This window comes from Pan troglodytes, chromosome 10 (genome assembly GCF_028858775.2).
Source record: "Pan troglodytes isolate AG18354 chromosome 10, NHGRI_mPanTro3-v2.0_pri, whole genome shotgun sequence".
NCBI lineage: Eukaryota > Metazoa > Chordata > Mammalia > Primates > Hominidae > Pan > Pan troglodytes.
Genome location: NC_072408.2, coordinates 10,351,462 through 10,375,608, shown reverse-complemented (window position 1 = coordinate 10,375,608; position 24,147 = coordinate 10,351,462). Strand labels below are relative to the sequence as shown.

The 24,147-nt window shown below is 53.5% G+C and overlaps 1 protein-coding gene across 5 annotated transcripts in view; it reads right to left on the bottom strand.

Annotated features, from left to right (window-relative positions):
- TSPAN9 (tetraspanin 9) overlaps positions 1-24,147 on the bottom strand; it is a 209,577-nt gene that overhangs the window by 86,462 nt on the left and 98,968 nt on the right. For 3 of the 5 annotated variants that reach the window (XM_016922800.4, XM_016922797.4, XM_016922798.4), the window contains one exon: positions 1,164-1,243. In XM_016922800.4, coding sequence (XP_016778289.1) covers positions 1,164-1,226 — 63 coding nt within the window. In that variant the 5' untranslated portion in view covers positions 1,227-1,243. Of the gene's footprint in view, positions 1-1,163; positions 2,093-24,147 lie in introns of those variants that run through there. The other 2 variants (XM_024347639.3, XM_016922796.4) reach the window with 2 other exon arrangements.

Genomic DNA, 24,147 nt, shown 5'->3' with positions numbered 1-24,147 from the left:
TCGGCTAATGTGGATCACTCCACACAAAAGCTGAATGCCTCTTCGGCACAACTGCTTCTTCCCAACTTCACTCTGAATGACTTTCTCCTGCCCCCAGTGCTCCTCCTGGACCACGGGCAGCGGACAGCTGACAGCCTCCAGAGGGCAGGACAGACTCTGGGACTGAGCCAAACATCTGTGCTACGTCGGGGCTTGGGTGAAGAAAGGCAGAGACGGCAATTGGGATGAAGGAACGATTCGAGATGAATTTAAGAAGTTTTCAAATGTTCCTAACCAGTATTTCTTATGCACGTGCACATATGTGCGCACAGCCTCCAGAGTCACACAGAGGACAGAGAGCAATTCCCAGCTGCCCTACCCATTCATACCTTCTCTACAAAAGTGCCTCTCACCAAGGACAGGGGCACCCTGCTTGTCTCCCTTTGTCCCTTCCGGCCACTGGGGCTCCCAGAACCTGGAAGCACGTGGCCAGCCAGCTCCCTGCCCGGTCCACTGCAATCCCTCAAAAGCAGCAACCAGCCACCCGATGGCAGCATGCCCCCACACCCCTCCTTTCCCACCCAGGCCCCAACCCGGGAGCATATCTGAGGACTAGCAAGCAGGTCCATCGGCTTGAGCCAGGGGCCCCTCCTCTTTTTCCTAGGATTCACCGAAAGGAGTGGGAACATGTGGCCTCTACACCCCGCCCCCCTCCAACCCACTCCCATAAAATGCTGCAGATTGTATTCTTGTGCATTCAGGAGGAATACAAGAAGAAACTCAGAAATACATCCTCACTTGTGCCTATCGCCAACTCAGGCTCACAGCTGTTAAAAATTCTGAGCCCACAGCCATTACTGCAGGCTGCCCAGTCGGAGGCACTTCCAGCCTGGGTTTTCTTATGGGGAAGGAGGTGGTGCCAAACTTTGCCAGCCTCCTAGGAGTAGAGCAAGTCTCTCCTGAAGACAGGCAAGCTGGAGCCCCCATTCAGCCACCAAAGAGAGGGAGAAAGGAAAGACAAAGGTGCATGAAAGGGGGGCGGGGGCAATTTTTTTTTTTAAAGCACACCTACCACTGTGCAGAGAGCAGAGCAATGCAGCACCGAAGAGGGAGAGGGTATTCACGCTATGGTAAGCCAAGAGGACGAGAAGAGGGCAAAGGGAGAGAGAAACGGAAGGACTTACCCAGAATATCAAATTGAAGAGGAACATCATGTACTTCAAGCAGCAGAGGCAGCCTCTGGCCATGTTGCACTTCTTAAATTCTAGGAGGAACACAAAGGACAGGTCCAGGTAAAACACCACGTACTTGCTGCCTTTGGGTGCATTGTACTTGTCGGTCTTAACGCCGGCCTCGGCGCGGCTCTGGCCCCGGGAGCCCGCGGTGCCGTAGAAGGCGCCGGCCGTGAAGCCGCGGCCGAACGGGCGGCCGGAGGTGGACGGCTTGGCAAAGTCCGAGTCCTTGCTGTCCAAAGATGGACTCCGATGGATCGAAGAATCCTCGCTACTCGACTTCTCCATGCTCGCGGCGTTCCCGGGGGGTGCGAGGAGCGGGGGGCATCGCTCCCAGAATGGGACGGAGGGGGCGCCCAAGTCGGGCGCGGGCTGCGGGCGGGCCGGCGGAGCCTTGCACGCCCCCTCTCTGCACCGGGGCTCACTCGCGGCCGAACCCCGCGCCCAGGGGCTGCTGCCTGTCGGACGGCGCCCCGCTTCTGGCCGGCGGGCCCGGGAGGGCTCTGCGGCGCGGCGCGGCGCGGCTCTCTGCGCACTCGCGAACGATCCCCGGGAACCGGCTCGCCCGCGTAACTCAGCGTCTTTGGGGAGGCTGCAATTTGATTTCTCTTTCCAGGGCGTCAGCTCGCCTCTGGCCGCACTGGCCGCTCCACACGAGGGAGAAGGGCACCGGGATCCAGGCTCCCTGGGCACACCTCTCCCAGCCCAGCCCAGCCCAGCCCCAGCGCTGAGCCCCACCACTTGGCCGGCGCTCCGCCTCCTCTCGTTCCGCGACTTTGCGGAGCTGCCGCCGGCCCTGGGCTGCCCCGGCGCGCGGCGGACAGTGCCGAGGGATCCGCCGCAGCTGCAACCGCTGGGCTTTCCCTGCGAAATCCCGGCCCCGACTCGCGACTCTGAAATCGCCTGGAGCCCCCTCCCCGGGCCCTCGGCCCCGCCCCCTGCTTTGCATTCGACCAATGGGCGCGAGGCCTTCCCGGCCCCGCTGGGGAGCCACCCCCTCCCCAATGACACATTATCTTTAATGGGATTAGCGTTCTGCTGTGTGCCTAAACAAGTGCGCCGCGAGCACTCGCTAAATGTCAAGGGCTCTGCAGCTGAGGGGTGAACCAGAACCTTCAACGGAAAGCGCTGGTCTCTTTTACCCGAGCAAGGAGGCGGCGAAAGGAGGGGGATGGCTGGAGGTACCCACGGCCCAAGCAAGCCAGAGGAACGGTCTGGGGAGAAGGACTGGAGGGGGACAGAAGCGCGGCCGCTGTCGAGCTGGCCGCTGCCCCCTATGCACTTGGGGGCCTGTCCGGCCAGGGCACGCGGTCTCCCGGATAGACCTACACACACTCTCTCACACACACGCCCCCCTCCATGCCTTTGCACACGTGGGTCTGGCTAGGGCGCACAGGGAGAAGGGACCGCAGGGAGGCGCGAGGTATCGGAAAGCGCCGGGGGCCTCTGCGGGGTGCGCGCCGCCCTCCCCGCCCCCTCGGCGCGCACGCACGGGCGCGCACACAAGGCGCTCCGCCAGGCTCCTGCAGCTGCGCGAACCCTTGCCCCGCGTTCTCGGTTGGGACGCTGCGGCGGCTGGAACCCCAGGCAGGCTGACAGGGACAGGTGGACGAAGCGGGGTCCTACCTTGCCTTTCCTCACCCCGCCTGTGCCAAGAGTGATGCAGGGGTGCCCTTGGCCACTGTCTGGGTGCTCTCCCGTGAGGTCAGAGAAACGAGCTTTTGCTCGGGGCTTGGGAACATCCTACCGTAAAACACTGCAACTGGGCAGCCTCCCTTGGGCTAGTGCAGAAGTCTGCATTGCCGACCGGGACACCACACTTTGCAAATGATGAGGATTAGAAGACTTGCGGGTGGGGAGCCCACCTCTCTTTTCTGCTACCCTTCCAGTCGCTCAGGAAGAGAGTACTGAGAGCACCCGAGGGCAAGAGCCACATTTTACCAGGTTCTGTAACCCCATCCCCTACCACAGGGCTTGGCCTCTGGGAGGCGCTCAATAGGGATGGCTGGATGGAAGAATTCATGTCCTACCTGGGGCGGTGGGTGTGAAAAGTCCTCCCTGGATCCCAGCAGGTATTCATGTCACACCTAGAACTGTGTGCTAAACCCTGGGCCAGGCCCTCGAAGAAACAGATATGAGAAGTGGGGCTCCCTGCCCTTCAGGCAGCCACAATCCAGTTAGGAAGACAGGAGGGCATTAATCACCAAGGCAGCACAAATGGGCAGACACAGAGCTACCACAACAGGCATGGCCATGGTGGCAGGGGGACATGAATTCCAGCCAAAGGGACTTCCAGACCCTCATCACAGAGCTGTGGTGGTGACCTGTGCTGGTGGTGAGCTGTGCTGGTGGTGACCTGTGCTGGTGGTGAGCTGTGCTGGTGTGACCTGTGCTGGTGGTGACCTGTGCTGGTGAGCCTGCAGCCTCACTGGCTCCCTGGCAGGCCCGCCTCCTAGAGGTGAGAGCTCTCCCATTCTGAGTGCAGCTCCCCTACTTTAAAGGAACCTGCAGTGGTTTTACCATCCTGAGCCCCTTCCCAACTCAGATGGGGAGCCCAAGAATAAAACCTAGTGTGTATTACAGCCACCAGCAGCTACTCTCTCTGGGTTCGGCACAGCAGTCCCGCTGATGCTGTCTGGAGATGAAGGGGCAGATGTCTAGTCGCCTCCTGATGTAGCATCAGGGCTGCCTGACTGGCATGGCTAATGCCTTTTGTCCTCTGCAGCCTCACCTGGCCGCTCCTGAGGGGCCCACGGCTGCCGCTTCATTCTCACAACATTACTTCTTTGATGCAGGGATAGATCATTTACCAGCTGGACCAAGAGTCAAGAGACCTGTTTTTCACTTTGAGCTCTTTTTAGCTGTGTGATCAAGGGCAAGGCAGTTTGCTTTTCTGAGCTCCCGTTTCCTCTTCTTTAACATGGGGATTAAAAGAGCCTACCCCCTAGAGGTGTTACAAGCATAAAGTCAGTTGGTGGATGTGAGGAGAGTCTGAGGACATGAGACTGAACAAATTGGAGGGGCTGATCCTACCAGTCTCAGATGGGGGCCTGGTGTCACGGAGGGCCCTCGCAGGGTGGCCCCCTCCACTTCCTAACCCTTTTTCATCTCTTCTGCCCAGCTCACACTTTGTCCAGGCAGAATAGTTGCCTCATTGTCCCTGGATCTTTCCATCTTCATTTCTGATTATAAATGAATTTGTGCCACTAACCACTTCCTCAGAAGTCTGAGGGCCTTGGGGTTGGGATGGTCCCCAGCAGGTAGGGGGAAACAACAGGCAGGTAAGAGAGGAAGTGGAGGCTGCAATGCAACAGTTCTGCCTCCTCTGGTCACACTTGTCAAAGGGCACTGAAGTCACACCTGTCAGTCCCTGAGCAAAGCTGCAGTGAAGTCCCATCAGGGCACTCAGCTTAGTCATCAGAATCATAAAAGCAACTTTAACGTATAAGTCTTTATTTACCCCAGGGACCAAGCTTCCCACAAAGTAACTCACTCAATCTTCATGACAACCCTACAAGATAGGTATACCCTATTACCCCGTTTTACAGAAAAGAAAACTGATTTCACAGCCCATGCGCCACACTCTCTTAGACTCTACAAGTTTCTGCCCTTAAGAATCTTCCAGGCTAACAGACTCTTAAAGCACAACGGGGAACCTGAAATACCATGTCCTGATGTGATGTCATTAGATGAAAGGACCCTGAGTAAGGGGCAGTGCTCCTGGACTGCTAATAAGAAAGGCGAGTCATCACCCAGATGGCCTTGAGTTACCTGACACAGGCTGGAAGAAGGAAGCTGGTGTGGGGAGACGCAGCGTAATCTAGTCCTATCTTAGGGGGAAGGTGGTAGAGCAGCCTCAGGAAGGCAGCTCTAGGAACACGTCCCTCCTCCTCCCTCTCTCACCATGAGCACACCATCCATTGGTGCTGGTTTGTTCAAGATAAGAGGACGCGGAACAAGGACCCACGGAAGACACAAAGCTGAGCTGAGTAAGACAAGGCGTGGGCCTCAAGGAGCTCAGATCTAGCTGAAGCGACCCACCTTCTACCCCCACTCACGACTGCAGCTAGAGAAGCCCAAAGCAGACTGATGCACAGAGCACAGACCGTGGCAGGACGGGCACCGAGCTGTCCCTTGCAGAAGGGCTCTCTGAAGTGGGTGGCCACCCTAGAAAGGTGTGAGTGTGGTACCTTCGGGAGGCAGGGAGGGGACAGGCCTGACTGAAGCAAGAGAAGGTGCTTAGAGGTCAAAGTGAGCGACCCTGTGAAGCCTTGCATGGCATGTGAAAAGTCTGGGCTGCATCCTGCAGTGTCCCAAGCAGTGGGGCCCATGATTAACCGGTGCCCTAGGAAGCTGGGCCTGGCACTGGCATCAGGGTGGAGGAGAGGCAAGAGATGAAAAGACCAGTGGCTGTGGCTGCCTCAGTTCCTTAGATTGGGGGTGCAGACGGAACAATCAGATAGAAATGGTGCTGTGAGACATCATCCCTCTGGCAGCTCCTGATCCTTCTCAGCTTGCCACCCAGGCAAGCTGGCAGGTGCAGGCTGCCCTTCAGGGGGCTCTCTGAGCATGTGAACAAGGCAGCCTGACTTCACTTTTCTTTTATTTTTTTTTTTAACAAGAAAAGTGAAGTAAGTACAGCATTCTCAGAGGGGAAGAAGAAAAGTGAATACATGAAATCAACATGCCACATCTCTGCTGGTTGGCAACTGGGGAGATGTGGGCTTTGGAGTAAATGCCAAGCTCTCTCTGCCTCTCTGTGAATTCCTCAGGCTGGCAGCATGAGACAGGGCTCAGTCTTTGGTCTCTCCCTCACCCACACACAATCAGAACCAATGGGCCAGCCCACAGCCCCTTTCTGACCCATGCTGAATATTCCCACATTTGACACAAGGTACAGCTTGTGAGGCACCCTGTGCCTTTAAGCCTCAAACAAGGCAGCCTCCCACAAAGCCAGGGTTCAGGTTAGACACAAAGCACTGACTGCCACCCAAAACAGCCTGTGAGACGGGCACCATTTTAGAAGGGAGAGCTACTCACCTCCCCCCAATTTTTAAACTCCAAATTTGGGATCTTCTTCCACTGTACAGTACAGAAAATGCTTTCGTTGCTGAGCAAACCATTTAGCAACCATGCCAAAAGAGAACAATGGAGAGATCCCTAGCAGGGGGCCCACATGGTGGGGGGAGGCTACAGGGCAGGGGCTAGGAGATTGGGTGTTACCATACTTGGCCATGATTCAGGAAGGACGGTAACATCGATGGTGAAAGGGGTGGGGTAGAAAAGAAGGAATGGTACTGTTACTTGTTTTTAATCTGTTTGTTTTTTTAAGTTTCTGAGACTAGTAAAGAAAAGAAAGGCCAGGCATGGTTGCTCACACATGTAATCCCAAAACTTTGAGAGGCCAAGGCAGGTGAATCGCTTGAGCCCAGGAATTCGAGATGAACCTAGGGAACATAGTGAGACCTTATCTCTACAAAAAATACAAAAATTAGCTGGGTGTGGTAGCATGCACCTGTAGTCCCAGCTACTCAGGAGGCTGAGGCGGGAGGATCACTTGAACCCGGGAGGTCGAGGCTGCAGTGAGCCATGATTGTGCCACCACACTTTGCTTGGGTGACAGAGTGAGACCCTATCTCAAAAAAGAAAAGAAAAAAACAAGCAGGGTTTGGCTTTGGTGGGAAAGTTCACAGACAGAGGGACACAAAGGGTGGCCAGGGTACCTCCCTCTCTGGAGAAAGGTCTGCTCCTCCCTCCTTCTTGGCCCTTTGTTCAGACTCCAACTACAGTTTGCCCACCTGCCTCTGCTCCGGTCACTGAGCTTCTATAAGAAAGCAGAGGCTGTGTCTGGGTCATTTTACCCCACCCCCCAGTGCCTGTCAGTGACCACCCCACAGCAGGTACTCAGGAAGTGCTGGAGGACGGAGGGGAAAGGCAGACCAGCGTGCCTAAATCTTGAGCTCTCCTCAAGGACAGCCTGACAGCCCTGAGTTCATTAACTAAAGGATGGGGCCCAAGCCAGAAATCTATGGAATTGTTCCTGGAAAGCAGGCTATCCAAGGGCGTCTCAACCTGACCAGCTGAAACACCCAGCTACAGATAGGAGTGCAAATGCCATGCGGTCAACTGTCTCACAGCCATATCCCCAGCACGTGGCACAGCCTGGAATGGATGGATGGATGGACAGACAGAAGGACAGATAAACAAATGTATGGAGGAAGAAGTGGGAAAGATCTGAGGTAGAAAAAAGAGAAGACTGAGACAGGAGCAAGTCAGGGACAGGCAGCCCCTCGACCTCTGCCCAATCGGAGTGGGCTGGGCCTCTTGGAGGGGCTCCACGGAGCACAGCCAGGAGCACTGCTGCCCCAGCTCCAAGTCTCTGGTGAACCCTTACACATTCCCTAGTGTTGCGTGTCACCTCTCAAAGCCCAAGAGCAAAGCTGCCCCCCGGCTACGGTCAGCCCTTGTCAGAGGCCACTTCTGGCTACCAGAAAACATGGCCATGCAGAGACCCTTGGCTGTGTGTACAGTCTACCCACGACAGGTGGGCACACTGCTCAGAGCATGTACTGGGCCCTTCGGAAAGATCAGTTAGCTTAGCGCCGAGGAAACACGGGCACAGCTATAAACCAGCTACAGCAATCCTGCCCCAGCCAGGAGTACTGAAAATGTGGCTTCTGGACCATGAGGAGCCAGGCAGGTGGTGTGGATTGTCACAAAGCCAACCTCACTCCCACTGTCCCCGAAATCGGCTCCCACCACATGCCCTGGTTACTGTGGGTCAGCCCCTGTCCATACCACTATCCAACTCAACCACAGAGAACAAAACTCTAGTAAAATCACAAAGGGGGAACACTCTGGGCCTTGGGACTAGATGAATCTGTGTCCAAATCCCATCTAGAGTGAGTTACCCCACTGCTGGATGCCTAGAATGACCACTTAATTGCTCCATATCTCAGTTTCTTCAGCTAGAAAATGGAAATAATATGCACCTTCCCCAGCACTATGTAAAAAAATAAGGAATAAAGGTTACGAGGGAACACAGAAGCTGTTCAATGGATGGAGGCACTATTATCATTCCCAACAATACTTATAGTCAACATGGAACCAGCTCCTGTCTAGCTACAGTGTAGCTGAACAGAGAAAGAAACATCATCAATAGCTAATGTTGTGTGGCTGAAATTCTAAGGGAAATGCTGGCTGCCCTCTTCCTCCTCCTCAGGGAGGCCCTCAGCTCTGAGCCCTCTTCTCTTCTGCCCAACTTTCCTCTATATGACCATCTCCTCCGTTCCAGGGCCATCTGCATGCTGGGGACCCCTAAATGCACACCTGGACCTGACTTGTCTCCTGAGCCCCAAGCACAGGTCCCCAACTCCTGCTTGTCATCCCCCTGGCTGTCTCCCAGACAGCTCCAGGAGGGACTGACCTTGCCCCGGATGTGCTCCCTGGCACTATCCGCTCCTTCTCAACAAACGGCTTAAGTTCTCACCCCACTGCTTATGCCAGAAGCCCCAGACTCATCCTTGGCTCCCGGCTGTCACTTGCTCCCACCTCGAAGCAAACACAAGTCCAAGCCGCAGAGCCTCCCTGCACCTGGCATCCTCCTCGTCCCCGCCCTTGTCCAGCCCTGCTTCATGGCTCGCCTGGGGTCCTGCGGCAGCCCCTGCAGCCCTCCATTCCCTCCTGCGCCCACCCATTCACCAAGAGCAGCCAATGCAATCTTCCCACTCATGTGCCTCTCCACTGTAACCTCATCAGTGGCTTCCCATCTTACTTGGATTACAATTGTGTGTGTGCCTGTGTGTTTCCTAGTCTACTTTTCTAGTACAGTCCAAATCCTTAGAGCAACCCTAAAGGGCCGGCATGACGGATCCCTGCCTTTCTCTCCAGCCCCCGTCCAACATTCTCTGCTCACCCATTATTGCCACAGCCGTGAACTCTCGGTGCTCTGACCTCCTCAGAGCCTCCGCCCATGCTGTTCCCTCTGCCTGGATGCTCTTCCTGGGCCCACTGCCTGGCTTCACTCTACTCACCCCTGAGCTCTTGTGAATTATTGAAGAAGGTCTATTCTAGTTTTCTGGCTGCCCCCCACTGTCAAAACTAAAGCCCCCTTTCTTTCAATACAACTCCTCACAGCACCATTTGCCCCTTTTTTTCTCATAGCAGTCACCATCATTGGAAAATCCATGTTTGTTAGGGTGACAATGTTACTGTCTGATTCTTCTACTAGACCATGAACCCCAGAAAGGCAGAGACTGCCTATGTCTCTCTCACTGCTTTACACCCAGTACCCAGTACTATTCCTGACCTACAGTAGGGGCCCAATCAATACCTGATGAACACATGCAGAGGAGCTCAAGGGAGGGCAGGCACAGGGCAGGCAGGGCCAGCAGGGAGGGCTTCCGGGGCTTTCCAGGTGTCTGATCACCTCGTGCCACCTAAGGAACAAAGCCTGAGGACATTGATGACCTGTGTGGCCTCTAGTTGCTCAACCTCTGGTTCCTCAACTACAAAACAAGCAGGCTGGACTAGTTGTTTCTCTAAGGTTCCTTGGAGCCCTGACATTCGCACCCTATGAAATGGCACTGGACAGGCAGGGGGGAAGGGGAAGAGCACCCTGGCAGGGGGGCAGCTGGGCAGAGCCAGGGCACAGCAGAGGGCCCAGGACATTTGGGGGGCACCCACACGCTCCACTGGAATGAGGCTTTGCAGAAAGGGAGCCTGAAAGGAGGGTGGGCCAGAGCACAGATGACCGTGGATGCCAGTTTAAAATCTGTACAGGTGCTTGCCCATCCCACTCCTCTCAGCAACTCCATCTCCTATACCTTTCTTGGCCTACACTCCCACCAAATTAACCCACATCAAATTCCCCCTCATCCCCTGGCCTCTGCACTGGATGCTCCCTCCTCCTGAAACCCCCTTTCCCCCACACCCCGAATGGCTAACATCCACAATCCAGTTGGCATCAGGGTGCTGTCACCTCCTCCAGGAAGCCTCATTGGTATACCAATAACACATAGTTAATCCTGCCATGATGCCACCTGTTCCCTGACCTTCCCCCACTCCCAAATTGTGAGCTCTTTGAATGCAAGGACTGTGTCCCTCCTCTTTGTCTTCCAAGCACTTGGCATTTGTCTAGCACACTGGTGCTCTAAAGCCACTGCTAAATGCATGAGTAGCAACAGGAAGAACCTTTGTGTGCACCTTAAGGTGAGAGCAGCTCTTTAGAAAAATCAGCCTTTGCTTGGAGCAGGGCAAGCTTTACAAAAAGAGTCAGAATGGCCACTCCTGCAGGACAGTCAACTCCTCTTAGAGAAGGTTTACCAGGTAAGAGCGGGCAGCAGAGATTGGGCCCTAGAAGAACGGGGCTGATAGTCTGCCTGGACAAAGAGTCACCCACTCTGGGCTCTCAGGCCCTGTTTTGCAGGAAAGTTCCAAAGCAGCCCATCTTTCATCCTAAGGCCAATCAGCATCCCTGTCAGGTCCTCAAAAGGGCCTGGAGTAAGAGCCACTGTGCTGGACAGACAGATGTACCTGCCCATACACATATGCACACACTGAGCCCACTGCTCCTGGAAAACAGGAGAAAGAAGGCATTTGTTATTAGTACTTATCAAGGAAGGCAGGTGGCTGCGGGGAGGATGAGATAAGGCAGACCGCCGGGCACACGGAAGTGTGATGAAGCCTGCGACTTATTACCATGCACCAGTGGAAATGGACTGACCCAGCAAATCCAATATTCCTAAACCACTCCACAGAGGGTGCTGACTTGCCAGCTGGGACGGCGCTCTGCAACCTCACATCCAGCCTGACTGTGCAGCTGGGACCCTTCTGCTGATTTCAGGAGCTGCTGCCTGCTGCCTCCCTTGGCCCACTCTCCCTCTACGGGGCTGGTACTAGAGCCAATGTGGAAGAAGGCAGTGTGTCAGCAGCACTTGGGGGTGCTGTAAAGTGAAGAAGATGGAGAAGAACCAGCGCCCCAGATTCCACACTGCTCTGCAGCCCTCATGGGAGGGAGCCTGTGCATGTTCCACTCTCGCTGATAGAGTGAGAGGTGTCTGGATGGGGGCAGGGACAGACTTGGGCATCCCTAATGGCTGTCTTATGGCTTGAAGGCCCGCAGTGCATTAAGTCACTTGTGGCCTCTGAACTTCCATCGGCCGCTCTGTAAAGTAAGACAGGAGCACCGGCTGTCGTCTCACTCCATCTCTCTTCCCTCCTCCCCATCAGGCTGGCCCATAGCTATGGGGCTGTCATTCAAGGTGCCTCCCACTGAAGGGGGCCTCCTAAAGGCATCTAGCCCATCTGAAACCTGGAGGCATCTTTTCTCATTTCAAGGTACTTGAGGTGAAAATAGTCACAACTCACACCCTCAAATCAGCCATCCAGGCTACCAAGCCTCTTACAGTCCCAAAAGGTGCTTTCAAAGGCTCTTAGGTTGCTCCAGCCCAGGTCTGTTCCTGTTGTAACCCAGTCACACATGACTGGGCTGCCTCCTGTCTGCCAGTCTCCTGACCAGGCTCCCTGCACCCTCTCCCTCTGTAGTCACCCTGCCACATGCTGCCACTAGTACTGGCCCAAGGCAGAGCTTGGCACATGCCATCAGCTCAAAAACTTCCCCAGGGATTTAAACACAAATACTCAAGCTTGTCACTGGGGCCCTTCTACATGGTACTCTGTCAGCCTTCTTCCCCACAAATCCCAGAGCTGTGCCCTCTGCTTCCAGCAACACCAGCCCCTCAAGGTGCAGCCCACCCCTGTGCCTGCATGCACCTGCCCTCCACCTCCGAAGCCTCCCCCATCCTGCTCAGCCTTGAGGAGATGTTTCAAGGTTCATCTCAAATGCCACATCCTCCAAGAAAGATCCCCCAAAATGAAGAGGCACTCTTCTTGTTCTAGTCATCTCTTTTGGACACTGATTTTACTCTGCATTGCATGACAGCTATTTGCATAAATGCTTTTCCTTTGTACAAGACTAGAAGCTCCAAGCGGGGAGAGCTCACCCGCGCTCCTCTGCGGCAACCAGCGCAGCCCCATACATGGTGCACACTTAGGAAACTAAAGAGAAACTGAGTCCCTCCCACACTGCACAGAGCCCCCGAGCCTCACCCCCACCTTCACCACACATACTCACCTCAGTGTACGTATCGGACACCCTCTAACACTGCCCTCGGCCTATCTGGGAGGTATTCACCTTGACAGATCACCACCATGAGTCCTCTCTGGAGGCCCTCTCGGGAGTCACCCACCAGATCCAGCCATCTACAGAAACCACCGGGGGGCTCAGATGTCCAGCCTGGAGCTCTGAGAATGTGGCTGGGCTCCGTGAGGCCCAATGTGTCCAGGTGGCTGCATGTCACTCATCCCCCAAGCTCCAGCCCCAAGAGGCGCTTCCACATCCCAGCCAGGCCAGGTGCCAGAGCACACCTGCTCTTCCCCTCCCCCACACTGCTGCCAGAGGAAATGCCAGCCCGAAGCCACGGCCAGCCGGACACAGCAGGGACACACCCCAGGCACTGATGCTGCCCCCTCCCTTCCTCTGCCACCCAGGCCCGGGTACCTGACTAGCACCCTGGTGCAGCCCCCATCCCTCCATGCATGCACATTCCCCCTGCTGCCCCATCTGCTTCCTGCAGAGATGAACACACAGCAAGCACAGTAGTACTGCAGGAGCCTGGCAGGGCACAGAGCAGGCCACCCCAGTGCTGTGGAACCTGGGGAGACATTGACAGCTCCCTGAGTGCAGGACACGTCTTGAATGAATGAATGAATGAATGAATGAATGTGAGCATGCTTCTGTTTCCTCATCAGTATAATGGGGTTAAGTGTGACCGTGAGGGACAGATGAGGCAGTGTCTGGGAAACTACTTTATCAAGTGGGAGGCACTTGTCTTTGGAACCTTTCACCCCCACACACCACAGCCAGCCATCACACTTCATAGGAGCTCGATAAAAGCGAGACACCTATGCTGATGAATCAGTCCCTGCAGAGTTCCCCAGCACCCATAGGTACGCCACCCTGGGTTTGCCACTGCAGATGCTGCCAAGGAGAATTAGCATTACAGAGCAAACGCTCCATCTGCATCTGGGCAAAGAGCAATCAAATGAAAGGGTGGAACAGAAGTACCCCTGAGTACATGCGAGAACTGGGGGTTCAGCCTGGGAGTGCCCCGAGGACCTGCCCAGGGAGAGTCTGGCCCATCAGGAAGGGCTTCTTGGAGAAGGGGTACGTGCTGGGCTTGCATGGCATCCAAACAGAATGAGGACAGAGGAGAGAGAGGCCTGCGTGCCTGAATACCGCAAGCCAAGGCCTGTTCATGGTGACTCTTGCAGCTTTTTTGAGGGGCTCTCATACTAATGATCACATCTGACCCTCACCACACCCCTGCAAGATAAGCAGGGAAGTTGTCTCCGTTTGTAAAAGAGGGAACAAAGGGCCAAAGAGGGGAGAGCACTCGTCTAAGCAGGTAAGGAGAGCTGGGACTGGAACCTATGTCTCCTGACTTCCAAAACAGTGAAAACAGTGATCTTTCCTTACACCAAGCGGCCTTACCTGGGTCCAGTGCTGGGCCCCGCTTTTATGGACGAAGCTGGCCACTCCTGGACATACACGTACCCATGCCACCTGCACAAAGGCAGGCAGAGGAAGGAAGGAAGCAGGCTGAGAGGACACTCGTGCATTTAGGATTACCCAGCTAGGAAAAGCAGAGACGCCCCACATCACAACACCAAAGGACAAGCCCTGCCAATCCTGGAAAACACACCACTGCCCCGCCAACCCCAATCTTCATCACCCTCATCCAGTGTCCCCTGTGCTCTTTCTGACCACACGGCATGAACACAGGTGATCTGCCAAGTGAAAGAAAACAGAGGCCCTCCCCTCTGAAAGCACAGCACAGGTAGAGTAGAGGTAACGATCCCGTGGTGGGCTGGTAGACGTTCAACAATCAGCTCTACAGGGGAAAAGCCCCGATTCAGAGTGCTTGCCAATGCCATGGTGTAAGTACTCCCACCACAGCCAATTTCAAGCTACTGGCAGGCAAATGTTCTAATTACTTTCTAATAGGCTCTCAAGAACCAGTACAAGTAGGCTCCAGCAAACGACTGTAACAAACCCATCTCCCTCCCTCCAAAAGAAACTCCAGGCAGAGAAAAGAAATCCAGCACCATCCTGCCCCCTCCTCCCCAGGAGTAAAAGTCTCAGGTCAGAGCTTGGGGAATAGAAACAGAGGCTGGATGAGTCATAGGGAAAGGATGGGGCAGCCCCCTGTCTGGTCTCCTGGGGCCTCCCCAAGAAAAACACAACTGAAATTAGCTCTTATACTACAGTGATCGTGTCTCTTAAGTGAGACCATGCCACTGATCCGTGCAAAACCCCCTAATGCCTTCTCATGTCTCTCAAAGAAAAAGACAAAGTTCTTAGAACTTGTGTGTATACACACACACACACACACACACACACACACACAAACGAACTCCTGGCCCACTCACTCCACTCCAGCGACATTGTCCTCTGTGCTGTTTCTTACATTGGAGACTTTACATTGGCTGTCCCCTCTGCCTGGAACATTCTTCTCCTAGATCTCAGCACTGCCACTCCTCTCAGCTCCTGTAAACCTCCACTCAAATGGCATCTTCTCCATGGGGCCTTCCCTGACCACCCCATTCAAAACTGTACCTCCCCCAGCACACTCCATCCCTCTTCTCCTGCTCTGCTTCACTTACTGCTGTATTCCCAAAGCTACGAACAGAGTTTCACACAAGACAGGGGTAAGTATTTTTGAAAGAATGTATGAATGCCTGGGAAAGGTCTCTCCCAAACCCCTAGGTGCCATCTTGGCTTCCCAAGAGCAGGCAACTGGGGAGTGAGGGAGCCCTGTAGTTAGCGCCTGCCCAGCTGAGACTCAGGATACCTGCGTTCTTGCCCTGGCCCTGACATCTGTGACCTGGCACAGCTGCATCCTCCATCCCACCTTCACACTTCATCTTCTCTCTTCATTTAGGCTCTAATGGGACCTACATGGCTAACCCTGGGCAGTACCGAGGGCCGGAGCTAAGGCCAAACAGGACACCAAGTCTGAAGGCCCCTGAGCTCCACAGTGAGAGCCTCCAAGGTCAGGTTCGAGGCATTCCCTTTATTCAAAGGTCTAGGAAAGACAAGCCCTTTGCTTCCCCTCTGCACCAGCCACACCCGAACTCCAGCTACATCCATTCCCCATTCTCCAGCTCTGGGCCTAGAAGAAACCCCCCAAAACACTCTCTACCCCAGTGGTTAAAGCCAGTAGAGCCCCAAGCCCAGGCGGCTGCCCCATCAGGCCTCAGGCGGGCTCCCCACATGCCCAGCGGCCAGCTCACGCTGCTATTTTAAGCTCTGCGGGCCCAGCTGCAGCACGTAGCCACAGCAGGCTGGCAGCCGGGGTGGAGGTAGGGAAGCAAACTCACTAAGGAGTGCTGACCTGAGGCGCTCCGAAAGGGGAGACTGGTCATCCCCTTACCACCACCCCTTCTCTACACAGACTGGAAACTCCCAGGCCCACCCTCAAATCCACCAGCCATGGGGAAAGTGAGTCAGGAGCTGCACTGGGCACGCCTACATTCCATTTCTGAAAGTGACCCCCTGAGTTTCCACAGCAAAATGACTCCTAGCCCCACCCTGCCAACCCCTAGAAATTCCAGCAAAGCTAGAACAAGCACAGCACCCATCTTCCAAGTGCTAACAACATGAGACAGATACCAAAAGCACAGGCCAAAGAAAGGAGCTAACCTGCTACTGTCTGAGATAGCTTATCCGCCGAGTCCCCCAACTCCCTTCTCCCGCCCCGTCTCCCCTCAGTGACTGTGCACAGTGCCAGGCACACAGCCACACTCAATAAATACTTGCTGATTAAATGACTGCCTCTAAATGCATGCTGAAACCAAACATGATGGAAGTGGTCTAGGGGTAACACAGTCTTCACTACTCTTATCATGAGCCTCGTTATTATCTGTTTCTGCTGACCTCATTGCACACTGAAACAGAATAAAGACTATAGAACCAAGGAACCAACGGAGTTTAGTAACAAAGCAAGGATGCCTCCCTGCTGGCCAGGGAGGAAGTCTGCCATTGCGCCACCCCAGCGGGACAGTTACACTGCATTCCCTGTGAACTGTGCCCCCTGAAGGTGTGCAACACAGAGGCCCTGTTCCAACCCTGCTCTGCCAGGGACACCCAAGCCTCCGAGAGCTGGCTTGAGAAGGAACGCACAGAACAGGAACTCCGGGTGCAAGCTATTCCCATCCCCGACCTCATGCCGTAGAACGTCAGCAAAACCATGCAGGGCAGGACGGGTCACACATGCCCGGGGCTCCCGGCAGCATCCCTGGCTCTAATCGCTCAGCTGAAGCAACATCAGCACCAGGGAAAGAGGAAGGAAATCCAGACGGTGCTATCATCAGGGAGGCCTGCTACCTTTCCCCTTGCTACCTGTCTCTCTCAAGACCAAACCAGCGCCCACACCTTAAAGAAATAGATTCACAACCTGGATTTGGGGGAAGAGGGACATTCCTTGGACTCTTTCTTTTTTTTCTCTTTCTCTTTCTCTTTCTTTCTCTTTCTCTTTCTTTCTTTTTTTCTTTTTTTAATAGGGTCTCACTCTGTCACCCAGGCTGGAACGCAGTGGCACAATCTCAGCTCACTGCAGCCTCCACTTCCTGGGTTCAAGTGAGCCTCCCACTTCAGCCTCCCAAGTAGCTGGGACTACAAGTGTGCACCACCACGCCCAGCTAATTTTTGTATTTTTTCTAGAGACGGGATTTTGCCATGTTGCCCAGACTGGTCTCAAACTCCTGAACTCCTGAACTCAAGCGAGCTGCCCACCTCGGCCCCCCAAAGTGCTGGGATTACAGGTGTGCACCATGCCTGGCTGGATTTTCTTATTGACGGAAGATCCCAGAAGCTATGGGCCGTCAGAGATCATTTGGTCTACTTCTCCCTCCCCCTCCCTTCCCTGGCTTCAATCAATCCAGACCCTTCTGGACATTTCTATTATAATTGTAGAAGCAATGACAACAGCCTGCAATTATAGAAAAATGTATGCTGTTCAAAGGGATTTCACATACGCGACCATCACAAAAGCCCTAGGAAGTCACTGCAGCAGACATCATTGTACCCAACTTACAAAAAGATTCCAAAGGTGAAGTGGCACACACCTGAGGCCAATCACCGAGTAGACTGGAACCCGGGTCTTCATACATCTAGTCCAGTGTTCTTTCCCAAATGCCGAGTTCCCTCTAAAACTACTTCTCTAAGCGTGGGTCCCAGGCCAGTTGCTCTAGAATCCTTGGGTATTTGGTGATGAATGCAAATTCTGGGGCCCACTCTGGCCTAAAAGTATCTGGAGGCAGAATGTTGATAACCTGCCCTGTGAATGCTCTGTGGGGGATTCTGAACTGTGTTCAACCCTGAGAGCCCCTGCTTTCTTTGTTGACTGGATCTAACTGGCTCATCCTTTCACTAACCAAGCAGCAGCTAATCTCCTACCTCCGCCAGCAACTCTCCCCAAACTAGAGCCTCTCTGGGTATAAAACCTCCATTGCTGTCCTTGGGTTCATCTCCCTGAAGATACATTTGCACCTAACCGCCAAGGTGACCCTTACACATTTCTGTCAAGAACTGGAGGTCACGCCAGCTGCGGAGAAAATCCTGGCCAAAACCTCCCCTCCCCACTTTGAGAAGGGACAGATCTCAGATCTGCCTAAATCCCTCTGTTCAGCCCAAGCCCATATTCCAGATGTGCCTAGCACAGAGGGATGCAGTGGGAGAGAAAGGAAAGGAAGCAGCAGCATGAAATCACTCCAGAGTGGCCTTTCTTTATGGCACCCTGAGGCCCCCACCCCTCCAGAAGCTTTCTCTGAGCACTTGGCCACCGCGGGTGCTCCTACTTCCATGTGTCATCAGCAATGGCGCTAGCTCTGCCTTTGACTGTTCACTTTCAGGTACGCCCTAACCCCAGCAAAGCCGACAGAGCGGATGCCCAGTATTCCGAGCCTCAGTCCCGGAGACAGCTCTCAACCTGCCTCGGGCATCTGTCTCCGACCATGCGGCCCTGACCCTGTCTCCGCCACTCTGTGTTGTGCTCAGCTCCTGACTGGCTGTTGCAGCCTCAGGGAGGGCTGCGTGGCCTGGCTCACCTCTCTGCCTGCCCCAATTCTAGGCTCCAATTAGCCTCCCCTCCCTTGGCATGGAGGCTTCTCAGGCTGATGGCCCAGTTACAGATCCCCGCCTGCTGGTCTCAACACACAACTTCCTCCCACTTTCTCCCCCTCACTGCCTCTCGATCACATGGCCTGGCTGACAGCCTGAGGGGCAGGTCTCTCTTTGCGGACAGACCTGTCAGCTGCGAGAGAATGGGGTGCCAGTTGTATTCCTGCTGAGTCACCTTTAGCATCTCCCACACCCTAGTCGTGTGCCAGTTGCTCAATAGCGCTGTCGAATGAATGAATGGGCAGATGAATGAACGAAGAACTGCAGCCCCGCCAACTTTTCTGGTGGTATCTAGTGAAAAAAAAAAAGGTAGGAAGAGGGAAGAAAGTCATAGGAAGAGAAAGAGAAAAGAGCTCCCTCACCTTAGGCCAAGAAGAAGGCCATCAGCTCAGAGGAGGCTGTGGGCCCCAGGCAGCCTCGGGTGGGCGCAGCAACAGCCTTCCTACCTCCAAAACCCTGAAGCCCCCCACCCTCCATCACTAACCAGAATTAGCAAATTAGCAGTTTCTTCATTCCATCAAGCAGAGCATCCCCCAAGCAGAAAGCCAGTCTGATCTGGGTGAATTAATTGAGTAATTAACTTCCCTGATCTGCTCCCTCCCAGCCCACCTTTCAGAAAGGGTTGGTAGTGCCCCACAGGAGGGTTGACTGGGGGCCGGGGGTCCAGGGGGCTACAGCCTTCTCCACCAGCCCCAACTTGCCAAAAATTCCTGTCTACCCTATATCACACACGGGCCTCCAAAGACCTCAAAGCCCCCTCCCAAGGCACACAGGCCTCCAACACACAAACACAAGCACACAACACATGTGCACGTGCATGTCCACACACTGACTGTGGGAACACCTCTCAGTCAGCTTGGATTCTGGCTGTGGTTGCAGTTTTGAGCTCAGGCACCCATGGGACGCTGCAGGTGGCCTGTCAGATACAGCAAAGGAGCAAGGAGAAGCAGGTAAAATGAATCTGGAGAAAAGACTGATGAAGTGAATCACAGAAAGTAAGAGGCAGTGCAGGGCAGAGGGAAGGGCACAAGGGCTGGGGTCAGAAGGCCCAGGTGTGAGTCCCAGTTCTATCTCCTAGGGACAATGTGACTTTGGGCATGTCACTTAACCCCATGAGCTTCATGGGGCATAAAGCCTACCTCCCTTCTGGGCTGTCCTAGGATGAAATGAGCTCACTAGGTGTTACTTATGTCCAATCTCCTCCCCTCTGCACAGGCCAGAGGTCACCAGGCAGCCTTGCTGTCATTTCTCAGCTCTCACTACCATGGGCACTGCCTTAGCATTCTGGGCCCCCACCTGCCTACCTCCACTTTCTGCCTGAGAGATGCAGATGAGGTGGTAGGGAGACATGGGTCAAATCAGTCCTATCGTATTCAAATCCCAGCTCTGCCCCATGACAAGGCACTTTCCTTCTCTGCATCTCAGTTTCCTTGTCTGAATTATGGATACAATAAATGTCCAACCACACACAGTTGATGATCTATGTCCAGGGCCCGATTCCGTGCCTGGCACACACCACACTTCATACACAGTAGATAATATTTCTTTTAATTATCATCCCCATCATGATTCTGGCTAATGCAATTAGTCTTCCCCTCTGGAGTAGTAAAGCAGAGGCCTAATTCCTCTCCCGGGCGCCAGCCGCTCGCACATAAGATGGTGCCATGGGCCCCGAGTCTTCTCTTCCCCAAGCAAACATCCCCCCCACCCATCTTTCCACTGTGACTCATGCCGAAGCCCCCTGCCCAGTCTCCTCCTTGTCCCTCCTGGTCTACCAGTGCCCTCCCTAAAATGCAGGGCCCTGAACTCCTACATCTGAGCCGTGCGGTACCTCTAGCACCACCTAAGCGCCTGGCACACAGCAGGTGCACAGAAAAATAGAATAACTTCGTGGATTCACAAGTCAGAGCTCTGTTTATCATTTTAGTATGAAAAATAATCCTGTTAACCTAAGATCCTAAGACCTCTGTCTCAAGACCAAATTTATTTTAGAAAGGTGATGTTAAGGTGATGGAGACCTTGTTAAAAAGGGCCCATCCAAGCTTCCTAGGTGACAGGCACTTACTCTGGAAACATCGACGAAAATAAAGAAGGTGAAAATCCAATTTCAAGAAATAAAGCATCTGAGTTATAACAGATATTTAACTGTGAGCCAAGTAAGTTAACCTGTTAATTGTTTCCATTTGCTTTCATCTGTAGCAACCCCTAGATCCATGCTTTTCAAACTGCAGGCTGTGACCCATTATTGGGTTATAAAATCGGCTGAGGGGTCAGAAGACTTTTTTTTTTCTTTTAGATACAGCATCTCGCTCTGCTGCCTGGGCTGAAGTGCAGTGGTAAAATCACAGCTGACTACACTCTTCAACTCCCAGGTTCAAGTGATTCTCCTGAGTAGCTAGAACTACAGGTATGGGCCACCAGCCTGGCTAATTTTATTTTTTCTGTAGAGACAGGGTCTCACTATGTTACTCAAGCAACCTTCCCACCTTGGCCTCATGAAGTGCTGGGATTACAAGTGTGAGCCACCGTGCCGAGCCCAGAAGAGTATTTTTTAAAAATAAAACAGAAAACACCAGAAGGCATCTCACACAGTAAAGACAAGAATTAATTAATGAAACGTTTTCTCAGGTGTAGCTGTGTGTGCGCTGAATTACAATGTTTGGAGAAACAATGCCCTGGGTCTTTAATGGTGACACGAATGGCCCACAAGTCTCGGAACATGGGTAGACCGCCCATGAGAATTTGCACTTTCTAGGCATGAAACTCAGAGCTGCTTACTTTCTGCAAGGAGCTGCACCTGGCCAGGAAGCTTTACCAGCTGCAGGAAATACACTGGGATTCACTCTCAAGATGGAGATGTGCCAAAACGTTACGTGTACCGTGAGAAGAGACGGCGCACGTCTTGTCAGTGGAAATGTGTTCCTGAGTCCGTCAATCTCACCACTATCTGCCAGATAGAACTCTGGCTGAGAATCTGGATTTAACATGCTCGCCTGCAAAATGGGGAGAATCGTGCCCCAAATCTGGAATGGACAATATGTAATGTGGACTCTTTATTCATGGATTCATCACTTGATTGCTGAAACAAATCAACGTTGGTTTAAAAAAATGCATGATGTTAGCTCAGAATACAACTATACCTTCCTAACCTATTAAATTAGAGAAAACCAATTCTAAACCAAGCCAATATCTTACCCGTTACAAATTCTACTCAGCTGTCTGCCTCACGTGTCTAGAGTAGACACCACCTCCTGCTGGTTCTCCAAAACAGAAGGAAAACATCACGCCCTCACGCATCTGAAGGCTCCGAGCAGGGGGACAGTGGCTTCCTCTCTTGTTTCACTTAGGGCTGAATGAGAGGAATGGGCTTAAAATGCAACAGGAAGCCTACAGAAGACAGAGCTGTTAAAGACGGGAACAGGTGACTGAAGCAGGTGCTAGCTACCACCCTGGGCCGGTTGAACCCCACCCCACCTGGAGTCAGAGTGGGGTGAGTGTCGTGGTGTGTAATGCACCCAGCACGGTCCCTTCCTTCCTAGATGACTTTGGGAGGTGCCTTCCTGTCTGCGGCATCCATGGTTCCAGGATGAGGCAGGATGGTGAGTGTGGGGTTGCCACAAACAATGGGCCCTCTCAGCCGGGCCCCGCAGCCTATTTCCAGCTCCTGATAGTTCCTGTCTAATGCCAACATTGACAGAGGAATCCAGGGCATCCTGGGCCCAGCATTGTTCAAATCACACATTCCTCTTCAGAAAAAGCTACAGAATAACTCTCATTCCTCTGCCCTCCCAGGAGAAACCACATCAGAGAATAAGCAACCAGATCCCCACATGTGATGGGGACCAAGGGGGATGGGCACGAGCCACAGGGTGTCTCCACCATTGTCCATCAGATCCCCCACAGCAGATGCACAGAATGCCCAGAAAGCTCACCTGCCTGACCCACAGCTAAGCCCACCCTCAAACCACACAGCCAAGGGCAAGTGAGCGCGACCAGAGGCCCACCTGTACCCCCACCCAGACACACCACATTCTAAGTGTTAATGTTCTACACAACCCGTCTCGTTGACATTTTGTGAAAACTGCAACTAAACTCTCAGGAAAGGGAAGAAGAGATGTTTATGGAGTGCCTACTAAGCGTCAGGCACCGGGGTAAGCATGAGCATCAGAAATCCCTTCATCTGGCCGGGCGCAGTGGCTCACGCCTATAATCCCAGCACTTTGGGAGGCCAAGGTGGGCAGATCATCTTAGGTCAGGAGTTCAAGACCAGCCTGGCCAACACGGTGAAACCCCATCTCTACTAAAAATACAAAAGTTAGCCAGGCGTGGTGGTGCATGCCTGTAATTCCAGCTACTCGGGAGGCTAAGGCAGGAGAATCGCTTGAACCCAGGAAGCGGAGGTTGCAGTGAGCTGAGAGCACGCCACTGCACTCCAGCCTGGGCAACAAGAGCGAAACAACTCTGTCTCAAAAAAAAAATAAAAAAGAAAAGAAAAAGAAACCCCTTCATCTCCATGGGTCACAGGCCACAGCTGAAGACAGAAATGCAAATGGAGGGAAAAAACAAAGCACAGCTGTTATGGTAAGCACTGTATGGGGAGTGGATACATGGGTAGCGGAGACAGTGAGAAAAGTTCACAAAAAAAGATAAGAATGGTAGAGATACAAGAGCATACAGCGGGGAAAGGCCGGCACTACCCATCCCTGATCAATACCACCACAGAAAAACACCACTGCCCTCTGTGCCCATGACACCATGCCACCTGCAGAACAGAAACCTGCACGACTGAGGGCCAGGGGCTAACCATCTGCCCAGAGACCCATCGGCGGGCAAGACACGGCCCAGACACAGCCGACAGGACCTCACACCCTGGCGGACGAGGACACTGGCCGTCACCCGCCTGTCCTTCTTGAGTAAGAGGGCTCTGACTGAATCATTCTGTGATTAGGAATTTCACTTCTTTGTTTCCTGGTTGTAAACTTGGGAACATTACAAATCATGGAAATCCAAATTAAAACAACCAAGCCATCACTGTTTACCTAGCAGGTTAAGGCTGGGTGCGGTTGCTCACACCTGTAATCCCAGTACTTTGGGAGGCTGAGGCAGGCAAATCACCTGAGGTCAGAAGTTCAAGGACAGCTTGGCCAACATGGCAAAACCCCATCTCTACTAAAAATACAAAAACTAGCTGGGCATGGTGGCAGGCACCTGTAATCCCAGCTAGTTGGGAGGCTGAGGCAGGAGAATCCCTTGAAACCAGGAGGCGGAGACTGCAGTGAGCCAAGATTGCGCCACTGTGCTCCAGCCTGGGCAACAGAGCGAGACTCCATCTCAAAAAAATTTTCTTGGCCGAGCACGGTGGCTCACGCCTGTAATCCCAGCACTTGGGGAGGCCAAGGCGGGCAGATCACAAGGTCAGGAGATCGAGACCATCCTAGCTAACACAGTGAAACCCTGTCTCTACTAAAAATACAAAGAATTAGCTGGGCATGGTGGCAGGCACCTGTAGTCCCAGCTACTCGGGAGGCTGAGGCAGGAGAATGGTGTGAACCCAGGAGGTGGAGCTGGCAGTGAGCCGAGATCACGCCACTGCAGTCCGGCCTGGGCGACAGAGTGAGACTCTGTCTCAAAAAAAAATTTTTTTAAGTGACAAAATACCTATCAGCTTAAATTTTTTTTTTTTAATTTAAACAA